The 15,410-nt window shown below is 43.7% G+C and overlaps 1 protein-coding gene across 3 annotated transcripts in view; it reads left to right on the forward strand.

Moving 5' to 3' along the window:
* RGS6 (regulator of G protein signaling 6) overlaps positions 1-15,410 on the forward strand; it is a gene marked incomplete at its 5' end in the record, with an annotated part of 657,279 nt that overhangs the window by 350,838 nt on the left and 291,031 nt on the right. For all 3 annotated transcript variants that reach the window (XM_082275029.1, XM_082275027.1, XM_082275028.1), the window contains one exon: positions 3,726-3,825. In XM_082275029.1, coding sequence (XP_082131155.1) covers positions 3,726-3,825 — 100 coding nt within the window. The remainder of the gene's footprint in view (positions 1-3,725; positions 3,826-15,410) is intronic.

A 15,410-nucleotide genomic window follows, 5' to 3' on the forward strand; every position in this document is an offset into this window, starting at 1 on the left:
TGGCATAAAATATATATTTTTTATCTACATTAATAATAGATGTTTTAAAAATAACTTTTTTTATTTTTGTTGCCTCTTTGTGTATTAACAGTTACATAGAAAATTCTGAAGAAAGCCTGGTTTGTCCTGAAAAAAGTGATATATATATTATTTTGATAACTTAGTATTACTAAACCCACAAAGCAGTCTGTATATGCAGTAAAGCATGCGTGTTATACTCACTGTGGAACCTAAGGGGTTAATCCTCTGCATTTTGTAAAAGGCCTGTTTGGCACTTACTTCTCTGATCCTTCCCTTCTTGCACAGTCTCTAATCCATCCCAGAGCCTTTGGAGTCACTATGCTCAGTATGGTGTGTATTGCTAGAGTCGTTGTTTTTTTCTTGGAGGGTGCATGTGATCAGCACAGGGCCAGTCAGCACTGACCAGAGAGAGGGTCAGGGGTCCTGCAGCCTCATAGGACAGTCAGAGGAGAATGAAAACTCCTCCTACCAGCTTTAACCAGACACTGATAGAAGTCATAAGTCTGCTATATACTGCTGATGAGAAAAGGTATTTAGCAGTTTATATTTACTAAAATTCTAGCATTTCCATGTTCTGTGTACTGTGGGAGACCAGATATAGTGAATGCAGGGTACTAGGTTTAGCAACACTTTAAAGCCGAGTTCCGGCCACCTGCCAAAAAAAATAAAAGTCAGCAGCTACAAAAACTGTAGCTGCTGACTTTTAAAAAACAGCCATTTACCTGACCCGCGGTCCAGCAGTGCACTCAGCCCAGCCGCCTTCATCCTCTGTCCTCTCTCCACGGCACCCGCATCTTCACTATGGGCACCCGGCTGTGACAGCTTCACAGCCGGGTGCACACTGCGCATGCATGAGTCGCGCTGTGCATTGTGAATGGTGGATGCAGTCTTCTGGGACCTGTCAATGTCCCAGAAGACTGCGGGGGGGGGGGGGGAGGAAGGAGAAATTCTGTTACCAAGCCCCCCCCCCCCGCTCGTCAAAATTAACAATTGTGCAAGAAGAGCGCGGGGGATGAGTCCTTAAAGTGGAACGTCCCCTTTTGGGTGGAGTTCCGCTTTAAGTAATGTAAAGTTATCGCTGAATAAGTAGACCAATGGCAGTAATGTAAACATTTCTCTGGTTGATAAGTGTATTCAAAAGCTAAACTGGTAAAAGAGAAACTGTAGTCTTCTTAACTTTTTTTTGATATGCATGTAACGGAGATCATCCGAATGTATACAACCTTCTTCATTAGTGTGTATTAATCTTTTAAAAAATGTTATTCTATATGTAGTTTGTATTTTTTTTATAATTCTATAATCTTCCTGGTAGCTTGTGATGTTAACTTAGATTGCTCTGGAGCAATATTTGTTTTATTTTTATATTTTAAGCTATACATTTAGTCATGTAACTTAGTTATGTTGATTCTTGTGAAGTGTTAATGATTGGTCACTTTAATGCCCTAACATTTGTAGGTTTGCAGCATACTAACAGCACAGTGGTAAAGGGTTGCTGTTGACATCATGTCAGATGATGAAACAATTCTGCCATTTCTCTTCTACATGTAAAAATAAGTATTTTTTTGCTAGAAAAACACTCAAACGTTTTTTCAAATGCAATTTTTTGGGAAAAAATGCACTTTCATGAATACCGGTTTAAAGTTGCAGAGGAGGTCTAGCACTAAAATTATTGCTCTCGCTATAACATTTGTGTCGATACCTCCTATGTGTGGTGCAAACACAGTTCACATATGCGGGCACAACCTATGTTACCTAACTACCTACCTATGTATACATCACTTGTGATAAAAATAAAGCATGACAGGTCCTCTTTATGGAGACTGACTGTCAAACCTCAGCACCCACTCTGTAGAAAGTGGTAATAAGGTGATGCACTCTTTGAGCAGGAAAACTCCAAAAGCACTAACAGCAGAAAAAAGAAGAAGGTTTCAAACCCCTAGTTCATTACCCAAGACACATTGGAAATTTATTAAAATAGCCAAAAGCATACTCACAAACATAAAATAATGAAATGCGTTTTATTATTTTATGTTTGTGAGTATGCTTTTCAATTCATTAGGCGTTTGCGCCCTTCTTTTTTTGTGCTTTTATTCCTCTTTATGGAGACATCTGGGGTTTATAAGACCCCAGATATCTCCTCTACTCTGGAAAACATGAGATAAAGAAAAGATCTCTGCTTTATAAGGAAAAAAATGGCAGAGTTTACATCTGCCACAGCTGGAAGTGACGTTATGACATTGCTTCCTGCCTCCCAGGATCATAGAGATGGCTGGGGGACCTGTCAGTCCTCGCCCAGCTCTGTGGTAACCCCAGGCCATCTCTAAAGGGAATCGCTGGCTGAAAATAAAGATATCTGGATGATGTCTATAGCTGCAGGCATCATTCAGATATCGCCACTTTAAGTCTGACATCATATGATGTCATGCGGGTGGGAATAGTCAGGAACAGTTTAGCAACCAGCCACCATTAAGAAACTGAACACCTTGGTCAGATGCATGTAATGTACAATATAGTTTATATAGTGAAGGAGTCTGCTATGAAGGCCATACATGGTTAGTTTTTCAATATGTTCAGCCAGCAGAAGATTCCTCTATTCACACAAATTAGGTGGATTGAGGAATCCCCGCGTTGGGACATTGTATTCTGAAAGTGGCACTAGACACTGTCAGAATACACTGTTCAGTAGATGTAACTGATTGGCTGCAGCTCCTGATCAATGAGGACTTCTCTAACATGTCCTTTCTACAGCAGTTGATTAAACGACTGACTTCTTTCTGATAGGGTCGACCACATACCAATCAAAACTCAGCCAGTCCCTGCTAAACTGGCTGAACTTTGATCAGTGTCTTTCAAGCTTACTATGCAGTCAGTGCCAAGTTTAGTAGCACATAATACACACAGTAACAAACAACTGGCCACTGCCCCCAACTATAACTGGCCTTCACAGCAAGAAGCACATGGAAGGGAAACGCAAAACAAAACCAAAGGAAATTCCCAGCTTAACTCAGCAGCCAGTCTGCAACCAACCAAATAATCATGTCTAACAGTATGCGTTAAAAACATGGGTTTAGTTAGCACACATTTGCAAATACATGCGTAAGCTGTAGAGCCGATCCAAGGCACCCCATTATAATCTGCAGTCCTAACTCTGTAAATTTATGAGAGCCTCCATAGTAGAAGCACATGTATTCTAATAGATAAATAGAGGGCAGGTGAGCCTGGAAGTAGCGCACCCCTCCTTAAAGGCACAGGGGCACAGTGGACACCCAGCACAATGGCTGCAAAGGTGTCCAGTGTGCCCATTGGTGAGGGGACACACAGGAAACCGTTGCGGCTATTGTACTGTGTAATGGGGGTCCAGTGTGCCCCTGTGCCTTTAAGGAGGGGAGTACTACTTCCAGGCTCACCTGCCCTCTATGTATCCATTGGAACGCGTGTGTTTCTACTATGAAGGCTCCTGTAAACCTACAAGCGTTAGGACTGCAGATAATAACGGGATGCCTTTTTTAATCTACTATCATTAAACTGTCATTAAACTCTTGAAAAAATGTGGACAACAAGAACAGAGGCTTTCAAAATGCAGTAACTTGTTTTGCGTATTCAGGGAGCTTTTAAATAGGTAATACCTAATAAAACAAAATGTTGTACTTATTTTCCATACTTGGTAGTCCATGAAGTAGTAACTCCTTGTTTTATTGTTACAGATTGAAGATATTATCACTAGAATGCAAGATGATAAAGCTGGAGGGGTACCTATCCGGACAGTTAAAAGCTTCCTGTCGAAAATCCCAAGTGTGGTTACAGGTAAAGACATTTAATTTGCCTTCCTTTGATGTATCTGTTTTTTCTGGAATACAGGAGGAACATGCAAGGTAAATCAGGTGTATACTTCCTGCAATGTTGTGACATTTATAAATCTCATGCTCATGAAAAGGTAAATACAAATAGGCAGGTCATTCCTTGCAAAGAGGTATAAGCAGTTCAGAAGTAGTGGAATTATATTATAAAAATGTCAAATCTGAACTTGAGGCCAAAATATAAAATATGTATTCATTGAAGCATCATGCAACATACTGTATATTGAAATGCAGCTAATGAAAGTACTTGACTTTGAATTTGCACAAGCCTCTTATAATTCCCTGTACAGCAGTGGTCTCCAAACCGTGGCTCTAGGGCTGGATGCGGTCCTTTGCTTGCCCTTATCTGGCCCTTGAGGCATTATTACTTCCACTGACATCAATGATGGGGTATAATTCCTTCCACTGACAACAAAAATGTGTCACTATTCCTCCTACTGACACCAACTATTTCTCCCCCGAATACCAAAGATCGGACATGGTTTACACTCACTGGGCACAGTCCACCCTAAAGTCTGAGGGACAGTAAAATGGTCCTTTCTTTAGAAAGTTTGGAGACCACTGCTGTACAGCATCCTTTAGACCTGAAGGGAGAGCGGCAGCACGTGGAGCAGGTCAGGTGTGCTGCATGTAGAACAGGATGACCGAAGAAAAGGGAGCAGAGGGACGACCCCTCTGTATTCTGTTGCTTTTCACTTTTCAATTACAGGCTTCCAATCACAAGTTAAACCTCTAACCTCCGATATAATGCATATTGTATATTAAATGCAGCAGCTAAACAAGTGGTCTTTAACACCCTGTCGCTATATATACAGTATCTCACAAAAGTGAGTACACCCCTCACATTTTTGTAAACATTTTATTATATCTTTTCATGTGACAACACTGAAGAAATTACACTTTGCTACAATGTAAAGAAGTGAGTGTACAGCTTGTATAACAGTGTAAATTTACTGTCCCCTCAAAATAACTCAACACACAGCCATTAATGTCTAAACCACTGGCAACAAAAGTGAGTACACCCCTAAGTGTAAATGTCCAAATTGAGCCCAATTAGTTATTTTCCCTCCCTGGTGTCATGTGACTCGTTAGTGTTACAAGGTCTCAGGTGTGAATTGGGAGCAGGTGTGTTAAATTTGGTCACTTGAAGTTCAACATGGCACCTCATGGGAAAGAAATCTCTGAGGATTTGAAAAAACATTATTGTAACTCTACATAAAGCTGGCCTAGGGTATTAAAAGTTTACCAAGAACCTGAAACTGAGCTGCAGCATGGTGGCCAAGACCATACAGTGGTTTAACAAGACAGGTTCCACTCAGAACAGGCCTCGCCATGGTCGACCATAGAAGTTGAGTGCACATGCTCAGCGTCATATCCAGAGGTTATCTTTGGGAAATAGATGTATAAGTGCTGCCAGCATTACTGCAGAGATTGAAGGGGTGTGGGGTCAGTCTGTCAGTGCTCAGACCATACGCCGCACACTGCATCAAATTGGTCTGCATGGCTGTTGTCCCAGAAGAAAGCCTCTTCTAAAGATGATGCACAAGAAAGCCCGAAAACAGTTTACTGAAGACAAGCAGACTAAGGACATGGATTACTGGAACCATGTCCCGTGGTCTGATGAGAACAAGATAAACGTATTTGGTTCAGATGGGGTCAAGCGTGTGTGCCAGCAACCAGGTAAGGAGTACAAAGACAAGTGTGTCTTGCCTACAGTGAAGCATGGTGGTTGAAGTGTCATGGTCTAGGGCTGCATAAGTGCTGCCGGCACTGGGGAGCTACAGTTCATTGAGGGAATAATGAATGCCAACATGTACTGTGACATACTGAACCAGAGCATGATCCACTCCCTTTAGGGACTGGGTTGCAGGGCAGTATTCCAACATGATAATGACCCCAAACACACCTCCAAGGCGACCACTGCCTTGCTAAAGAAGCTGAGGGTAAAGGTAATGGACTGGCCAAGCATGTCTCCACACCTAAACCCTATTGAGCATCTGTGGGGCAGCCTCAAATGGAAGGTGGAGGAGCGCAAGGTCTCTAACATCCACCAGCTCGGTGATGTCGTCATGGAGGAGTGGAAGAGGACTCTAGTGGCAACCTGTGAAGCTTTGGTGAACTCCATGCCCAAGAGGGTTAAGGCAGTGCTGGAAAAAATGGTGGCCACACAAAATATTGACACTTTGGGCCCATTTTGGACATTTCCACTTAGAGGTGTACTCACTTTTGTTGCCAGCGGTTTAGACTTTATTGGCTAAGTGTTGAGTTATTTTGAGGGGATAGCAATTTTACACTGTTGTGCAAGCTGTACACTCACTACTTTACATTGTAGCAAAGTGTCATTTCTTCAGTGTTGTCGCATGAAAAGATATGATAAAATATTAACAAAAATGTGAGGGGTGTACTCACTTTTGTGAGATACTGCATGTGTCCATATGAGAGGTAAGAGTATACTAAACAGAGCTGTCAACAACAGCTCTCGGACTTGTGGCAAAGGTCCACTAGGAGTAGGAAGTGGTAGAAAGAGGTTAAATAGGCGCTGATTACTTTTAAACTTGTATGTGCCGTAGGATAATGGAAAACTTAAAACAGGCTGAATAGCTCTGGCAATGTTGGGTTGAGGCAGCTCCCACATAGCATGATTTCCCTCATCAAGCACCCAAAAGTAGCTCAAGCCATGGAAATATGGAATTGGAGTTGAACAGGTTTGGCTACAGGCACAGGGATCCTCTAGCTGAAGCAGTGGATGCTTTGTAGGCTCTGTGAGATCTATATAAGTTTCTCCCTGAAACTTCTTCCTTGTCTGCTTTGCAAGATCAAGATGTAGATCATTATTGGAATGAACTGACCCAGGCAGTGTTTGATTGCCAGGGACTAATATGCCATCCTGCTTCTCTAGTTTTATTGAGAGGACTGTTGAAGCCTTGTTTATTTTGTGTCAGGGGCATCTCTAAATCTGTGTTTACTATAGTTTACTATAGTGTTATCGAAGTCTGTCATCAGGCATAAAAGGCATATTTGCCTTGGTTTGAGTCTAGGTTTTTTATAGGGTGAATCCTTTCCTTCCTGCAACTGGTTTTGGACCAGCATTTAGCTCTCAGTACTGGTGCCTACCTGGTCTATCTTGTGTCAGAGACCATTTATCTCTCACTCTCTGATTTAGACTTTGTGCAGAGGGTTTCCCATCTGCTCCCCATGTTCATTCCCTTGTGACTTTGTGGAATCCTAATATTGTTCTTTTTGTGCCGCAAAGATCACTGCGTGAATACACTAGACACATTTCTCTCTCTTTATGTATGGTGGTGTTTCTTGTAGGCATCACCGATATGAGGTAAGTGTCTGCACTGTCAGCCTTATCTTGCCCTTTCTGGTTTTGCACAAGAATAGGATGTTGTTCAGGCCCAGAACTTCCTTCTTGTCTAAGGTGGTTCTGCATTCACCTCAACCAGGACAATGTCCTCATCTTCCTCTAACTGGCTCTAGTTTATGTAAAGGCATTTCCTTTCCATTGTCTGGATGTATTTCTGGCTGTGAGAGCCTATCTCTCAGCCATTGCTCCTTTAGGAAGAATTATTCCTTTTGTATTTTGGATGAACCCTTCAAGGGTACACCTGCTTCTTGCTCCACCATCCCTAGGGGATTTAGGCTGACCATCATCCAAATCTATGGTCTTTAGGAATGAATTCCACCCTTTCCTTGCAAGGTGTACTCCTAGACCTGTAAGTGCTTTTTGGCCTTTTTAGTATCAAGCACCTTTTCCAAGTTTGCAAGGTTACCATCTGGTCTTCTATTCTTTTCTAAGTTTTATAAGGTGTATATTCAGGTCTCCTCTGATACAAGCATTGACAATTGAATTATTTAGGTTGCTCAATAAGCTGCAGGGAGTTTCCAGCTTTATTTTGTTGTATGTTAGCTTTTGTTGCCCACTCCTCTGTTAAACTGCCTTTGGATGTCCCAACAGTCTAAGGGTCCTTTTACATGGGCTTTCCGCCTGACAGACTCTGTTTTGCTCAGCGGGGAGAGATCCGCTGATCCCCGCTGAGCAGGCAGATGACAGGTCCGGTTCCGCTTACTTTGCAGAGACGGACCTGTCAGGTCCCCGCTCTCCTCTATGGGAGATAAAATCGGACCACCTGACCGGAAAGCAGCGAGTGTCAGCGGACATGTTACTGCTGACATCCGCCGCTCCATAGGGATGCATAGAGCATTCAATCAGGTCCACCTGAAAAACTGACAGGCAGGCCTGATCAGAAAACCATGTGAATGGGTCCTTAGAATTCCTGTGTCCCGCAATGGGTGAGAAGCCAAATAGGATTTTTGTACTCACCGTAAAATCCTTTTCTTGAAGTCCATTGAGGGACACCGGTATCTTGGTTTGTGTTTCTATTCTTTCAATATTACTTTGTTACAAATTGTGGGAAGGGTTATCCTGTGTTGACCAATCTTTTTATGTTGTTGGCGTCCATTTCTGCTGTAGACGACAATATACCCCAACTGTTTAAACAATTCATGTGGATTCCGTAGGATTGTTTTTCTAAAAGTGGCTTCAAATGTGGAATACTTTTTTAGAGACTCATTATAGACTCAATATCTGGGTGGAGATTTGATAGTTTTCCTGAGATATGTGTTAAAAAAGGTGTAAGCGTTTTGCCAGCAGCAACCAATTTTGCAGGCTAATATAATCGACAGCTTAAAAGTACTTAGTGGGGCATATTATAAAAAAAGCAGTATGGAACTAGAGGCAGATCGCAGTCACTACAATGAAAATTAAAGCAAGGGTTTAGTTAGTAAACATGGACAACACCATCCATTCCTTCATTTTCATTAATAAATCTTAAATGATTTATCTTTTAAAGCACTGACGTCTTTGCAGAAACCAGCTCCTATTCTTTGACTGTGGAAATGGAAATACTCTAAACACCACTAAAGCAGGCAGTCAGAAAAAGACCTTCTGCATGTATAGCTCTGAAAAACATTAGTAAGAATAAGAATCACAGCCTGACTATTTTACATGCTGTTTTCGAGGCACAAAACTGCAGCTTTCTTTGTTACCCAATTAATTCTGCTTGAGCTACACGCTGTCACGGGGACTTACTCCAACAGATAATAGCAGTGGCGTTTCTTGAAAAATGTCAAAATATCAAGAGTGTTAAACTAGACGATGATACATTTCATCGTTATTTATTACAGTTCCTTCTGAAAAAGGGAAATGCTCTAGCCTGCTTTCTGCCCTGGAGCAAACAAAGGGAGGCGTCACTTGCTATTTATTCCTAATTTTATGGTACAGCGCTCACCCCACCTCTGCAGCAATCATGGTTTTAACCACACTGCATCTCTGCTAATCCTATGCTACAGGAATTTGGCTGTGACCCATTTACAGTAGGTCTGCTCCACAAATACTCTCCATACACAGATAGGACTTCTTGGAAAGGTTGCACTGTAAATATCAGATGTTTTAAGTAAATATGGCTCTATGTTTGAGGCATCTCAACTGTTTTTTTTTTTTCTACTGTGCAAAACACAGTAGATAAGTAGAGATTTTGGCAGTTTAAGAAGCAGTAAGGATTTCTACAGTGCAATAATCCATAACAACCAATTAGAATTGTGATAACTAAGGTCAGATAAATAAAGGATACATTCTGTTTTATTGCTACTTTGTGAGTTTGAATATTGTTATTTATCGCATTCTTACAGGCTTATGTAATAAAAGTGTGGTTGGTATGCCAGTCTTATGAAATAATTTAATTAAGATTTGACCACTTGCTGAGCACCCTATAGCACTTTTACTGGTACAGGGAGGCAACTATACAGAAGGCTCACGTATCTATACATGATTGTGCATTTCCGCCTGCAGGGGGCCCGCGTGCGCTGCTTCTGCTGTAATTATTTACAGCAGAACTCTGCTGTGATTATTTACAGCAGAGTGGAGCACTGCCTATGTAAACAAGGCAGAGTTCTGTTCTGATGGGGGGAAGGAATGTATTCTGTGTTCCTGCAAACCAGGGACGCAAATCCATCTCTTTCCCTAGTAAAAGCAGCACACATAGTAAACACAAATACTGGCTAGGCACACATGTATCCCTTTGATCGCCCTAGATGTTTAACCCCTTTCCAGCCAGTGTCATTAGTACAGTGACAGTACATATTTTTAGAAATGATCACTGTATTTGTGTCACTGGTTCCCACAAAGTGTCAAACGTTTTAATTAGTGTTCGATTGCTCACCGCAATATCACAGTCCTGCTATAGGTTGCTGATTGCCGCCATTACTAGTATTAAAAAAACAAATACATAAACATTCCATTTATATCCCATAGTTTGTAGACACTACAACGTTCGCCTAAGCCAATCAATATATGCCTATTAGGATTTTTTTTTACCAAAATTGTAGCAGAATACATATTGTCCTAAATTTATCAAGAAATGTGTTGTTTTAATTTTTTTATTGGAGATAGGTTTTATAGCATAAAGTACAAAATACAGATGTTATATTTTTTCAAAATTGTTTTTTTTTGTTTATAATGCAAAAAAAAAAAAACCCCGCAGTGGTGATCAAATACCACCAAAAGAAAGCTCTATTTGTGGGGAAAAAAAAAATACAATTAATTTGTGTACAGCGTTGCATGACTGTGCAATTGTCAATTTAAGTAACTGTTTTGCTTTTGTTTATCTATTAAGGTTACTTTGCGGTATAAGAAAGGAAGCTCAGACCTCTGCAGTGTATAAATGTGTATTTACTAAACAAAAATGCTATACATGCAAATCTATTACAATATTAGGAATACAACACAAGACTGACAGTTATAGCAAGCAAGGTGCCTAGCAAATAAGCAGAAACTTTGGTCTGTAAACAGTAGAAATATGCTTTAAAGTTACTTAACTCAAGCTTCTAAGCAGGTGCTGGACATCAAGTGAAAGCGAGGGTTCTTGGCTGGTACAGACCTTCCTTCCTTGGTGTTAATGCTATACGGAGTCCTGTCTATCAGTCTCTGCTATTTGCCTTTATTTGGGCAGTTTCAGGTTGTCAAGTGTCAAGGTTTTACCTTGCCCTCCTGTTGGCAGCCATCTTGGACATGTGCAGACTGCTGCCTCTTATAGACTCTGATTGCATCATCACTTGCCTGCTGCCTGGGCATCACACAGTGATGATGCTGCACACCTGAGTATATCTATCACCAGATGGTTGCCCACGTGTTTGTGCTCCAAGGTGCATCTCTGCTAGGAGTCTTCTGTTCTCTGTGTTCCTCCCTGTATGACCTGGCTTGGCTGATGACTCTCCTGGCTCTCAACCCCGCATCGGCAGACTACCCGCTTCTGGACTCGACCTTTGGCTTGGATGACTACCTGCTACTGGAGTTGACCCCGGCTTGTTTATGCTCCCACTTCCTCACTCTTGCTGTGCTTTTATTGTTGTTTGCTCCAATAAACTGCTTTATTTTACCTGCATCCCCGTGTCGTCTGGTTTACTGGCACCCTGACAGTACACAAGGGCCATGAATCTTGACGACGCAGGGGCTCCTCTGCTCCCCATGCTGGTTACCAGGCTCGATCAACAAGATCACCTTTTGGGTCAGTTCGCTCAGGCTTTGCAGATGTTGCTTGCACGCACAGCACACCTCTACTGCTGTTGCTAGGCCGGTGGTTCCTCCTGTTGTTGCACCTGCTTCTGCTCCTGTTGCCACTCCTGCTCCTGCAGTTGCAGCTGGAGTTGCTGTTACAAAAGGGATGACTGGTTCATTCCCCCTCCCGCAGCACTATGGGGATGAACCAAGTCAGTGTCGTGACTTCCTAAACCAAGTGGGCATTTATTATGAGATGGTTCCTAATCTTGTTGTTCTCGGACAAGGCCTTGGCCTGGGCGAATCCCTTATGGGAGAACGATAATTCTGTGATACTTGATTACCCGAGTTATGTTGCCTCCTTTTCGTAAGGTATTCAATGTGCCTGCTTGGTCTGCCTCTGCAGCTAAGCTGCTCCTGTCCATTCAACAGGGTATATAAACCGTTGCTGAGTATGCCATTGAATTTCGTACCCTGGCAGCAGAGGTGGGCTGTAATAATGAGGCTCTGGTGGCTGTCTTCTCTCATGGTCTCTCCAATGAATTGAAGGACAAGATTGCGGCCAAGGATCTCCCTGACGAGCTTGAGGCTCTAATTTCCTTTCAGATTTTAATCGATACCAGGCTCAGGGAGAGACCATTGTTTAAGGAGCGCCCTCCTGTCTCAGTGTCGGACACCTGATGGACCCTTAGTTCCTTGTGGGTTCTACTCCAAGAAGCTGTCTCCAGCTGAATGCAATTAGAGATGTCCCGAACTATTCGCTGGCAAACAGTTCCCGGCGAACATCGCTTGTTCGCGTCCGCCGATGCGGGCGAACATATGCAATGTTCGGTCCACCCCCTATACTTCATCATTGAGGCAAACTTTGACCCGGTACCTCACAGTCAGCAGACACATTCCAGCCGATCAGCATACCCTCCCTCCCACACCCTCCCACCTCCTATAAAAAAGCAAGGGCAGCATCCATCTTAGATCATTCTGAAGCAGTATGTTAGTGAGAGCAGGGAGAGTGCTGCTGCTGCTGCTGTTAATAGGGACAGTTGTTAGATAGTGTTCTCGGTCCACTCCTGCTGTAAGGACAGCATCCTGACAGCACCCCAAAAAGCCCTTTTTAGGGCTGGTATTTCAGTCAATTTTTTTTTATATATATATATATATATATATATATATATATCTATTGTGCAGTTGCCTGCCCGCCGGGTGTGAGAGGCCACAGACCCACCACAGACTGTACTGTGTGCACACCACACTCATAGAGCAGGGAGAGTGCCTTGCAGTTTAAAAAATATTTTTTTTTTCCTCTGTCATAATTGCAGTTGCCTACCGGCTGCCAGTGAGTGTCAGGTCCACAGAGTGTACTGTGCCCACTGCAGTGCCCACCACTCATACGGTGGCACAGCACCTTGCAAATTAAAAAAATATATATTTTTTATAATTGCAGTTGCCTGGCCTGCCAGTGAGTGTCATGTCCACAGACTGTACTGTACCCACTGCAAATGGACTGTTTGCGGTGCATTAAACGGGGAGTTTGGTCTGTCAGAGTTTGTTCTGTCACTGTGAAGCGGGCGTAACCCTTACACTACCGGATTGATACAACATCATGCCTGATCGTATACACACACTGGATGTTTTAAAGCACGTTATTCCAAACAATTTAGGAATGTTAGGTGATTTATGTCCTTTATGGATTAAAACCCGACTCACTATTGTGGCCAGAAAGAGTCCCTGTTGGTTTTAAAATTCGCCTGCCTATTGAAGTCTATGGCGGTTCGCCCGTTCGCGAACATTTGCGGAGGTTCGCGTTCGCCATTCGCGAATGGCAAATTTTAAGTTCGCGACATCTCTAAATGCAATTACGAGTTTTGAGACTGGGAGTTCTTGGCCATTATCCTGACTCTCAGAGTGGAGACACTTGCTCGAGGGTTCTGTGGTTCCAGTTCTTATTCTCACCAATCATAAGAATCTGACGAATCTCTCGGAGGCCAAGAGGCTCACACCTCCTCAGGCAAGATGGGCCTTATTCTTGTCTCATTTAACTATGTGGTCTCCTATTTGCCTGGCTCCAAGAATGTTAAGGCTGATGCCTTGTCTCGCCAATATTCTGAGTTGTCCAGGGAGGACACCGGTCATTCCTTAAGATCATATCCTGGCTGCCATCCGCACCAACTTAATCTCTCCTCTTGGGGAACAGATCTTGGCTGCCCAACCTGATGCTCCCATTGAGAGACCTGCTGGCAAATGTTTTGTACCTAAAGGGTTGCACATCAGACTGTTGTGCAGTACCACAATTCCAAGAGTGCCGGTCATCCAGGTAAGAACCAGATGTCCTGGGCTATTTCCCATCAGTTCTGGTGGCTATCTCTCTGCACTGATGTTGCTGCGTATGTGGCTGCTTGTTCGGTCTGTGCTCAGAACAAATCTCCTGGGCACCTTCCCTTGGGCCTACAGCATCCCATTCCCAATGGGGAGCACCCCTGGTCTCACCTGGCCTTGGATTGTCTTGTGAAACTTCCCGCGTCTCAAGGTTATGCGGTTATCCTCTTGGCTGTCGACCAGTTCACCAAAATTTCCCACTGTGTTTTCCGTTTAGGCGGTTGCCTACCGCTCAGAAACTTGCCTTGGTGTTTGCAAGGGAGGTCTTCCATTTACATGGGTTACGTAATGAGATTGTCTCGAACTGTGAGAGTCAGTTTGTCTCCAGGTTCTGGCGCGCCTTTTGCTCCCAGTTGGGTATTCCACTCTTCTTCTCCTGGGCCTACCTTCCGCAGTCCAGTGGTGCCGCTAAGCGTTCCAACCAAGCTCTGGAGCAATTTCTCCCGCTGCTATATCTGTGACCATCAGGACAATTGGGTTGATCTGCTACCCTGGGCAGAGTTTGCCATTAACTCCTCTCCTGGAATGTCTCTATTCATGGCCAAACATGAGTTCCAACCCATTGTGTTGCCCGAGTCATTCTCAGCCCAGGACATCCCGGCTGTGGAGGATCATCTTCGTGGCCCTCTGTTCCTCATGGGTGCAGATTCAAGAGTCTTTACGGGTCTCTGCACATCGTCAGAAACTCCAGGCAGACCGGAGATGTTTATATGCTCCTTCGTTCCAGGTCACGGAGAGGGTGTGGTTGTCGACCTGTAATCTCAACCCCAGGGTGCACACTCCAAAACTGGCACCCCGTTTTGTTGGGCCTTTTCGCATCCTCCATAAGGTGAACCTGTTGGCCTATGACCTTTGTCTTCCCCCTGGCATGCGTATCTCCAATGTCTTTCACGTGTCCTTTTTGAAGCCACTGCTTTGCAATCGCTATACTTCTTCCCTTCCTCATCCCATTCCTGTGGGCAATCATGAGGTGTATGAGGTTAACAGCATCTTAGATTCTCGTCTGTTCTGAGGTCAAGTTCAATACATGGTGCACTGGAAGGTTTATGGTCCTGTGGAGCGCTCCTGGGTTCCCTCCGCTGATGTTAATGCTCCCGCCCTTCTACGCGCTTTCCATGCTCGCTTTCCTCAGAAACCGTTTTTTGCTCCGTGGAGGAGGGGCCATTGAGGGAAGGGTACTGTCAAGGTCTTACCTTGCCCTCCTGTTGGCAGCCATATTGGACATGTGCAGACTGCTGCCTCTTATAGACTCTGATTGCATCATCACTGGCCTGCGGCCTGGGCATCGCACAGTGATGATACTGCACACCTGACTTTATCTGTCACCAGATGGTTGCCCATGCGTTTGTGCTCCAAGGTGCATCTCTGCTAACAGTCATCTGTTCTCTTCTTTTCTCTGTGTTCCTCAGTGTATGACCTGGCTTGGCTGACGACTCTGCTGGCTCTCGACCCCGCATCAGCAGACGACCCTGCATCGGCAGGTTATCCGCTTCGACCCCGGCTTGGATGACTACCCGTTTCCGGACCTGACCCCGGCTTGTTCCTGCTCCCATTTCCTCACTCTTGCTGTGCATTTATTGTTGTTTGCTCCAATAAACTGC

Source organism: Pelophylax lessonae (genome assembly GCF_965119305.1).
Source record: "Pelophylax lessonae genome assembly, chromosome: 13".
NCBI classification, from domain to species: Eukaryota; Metazoa; Chordata; class Amphibia; order Anura; family Ranidae; genus Pelophylax; species Pelophylax lessonae.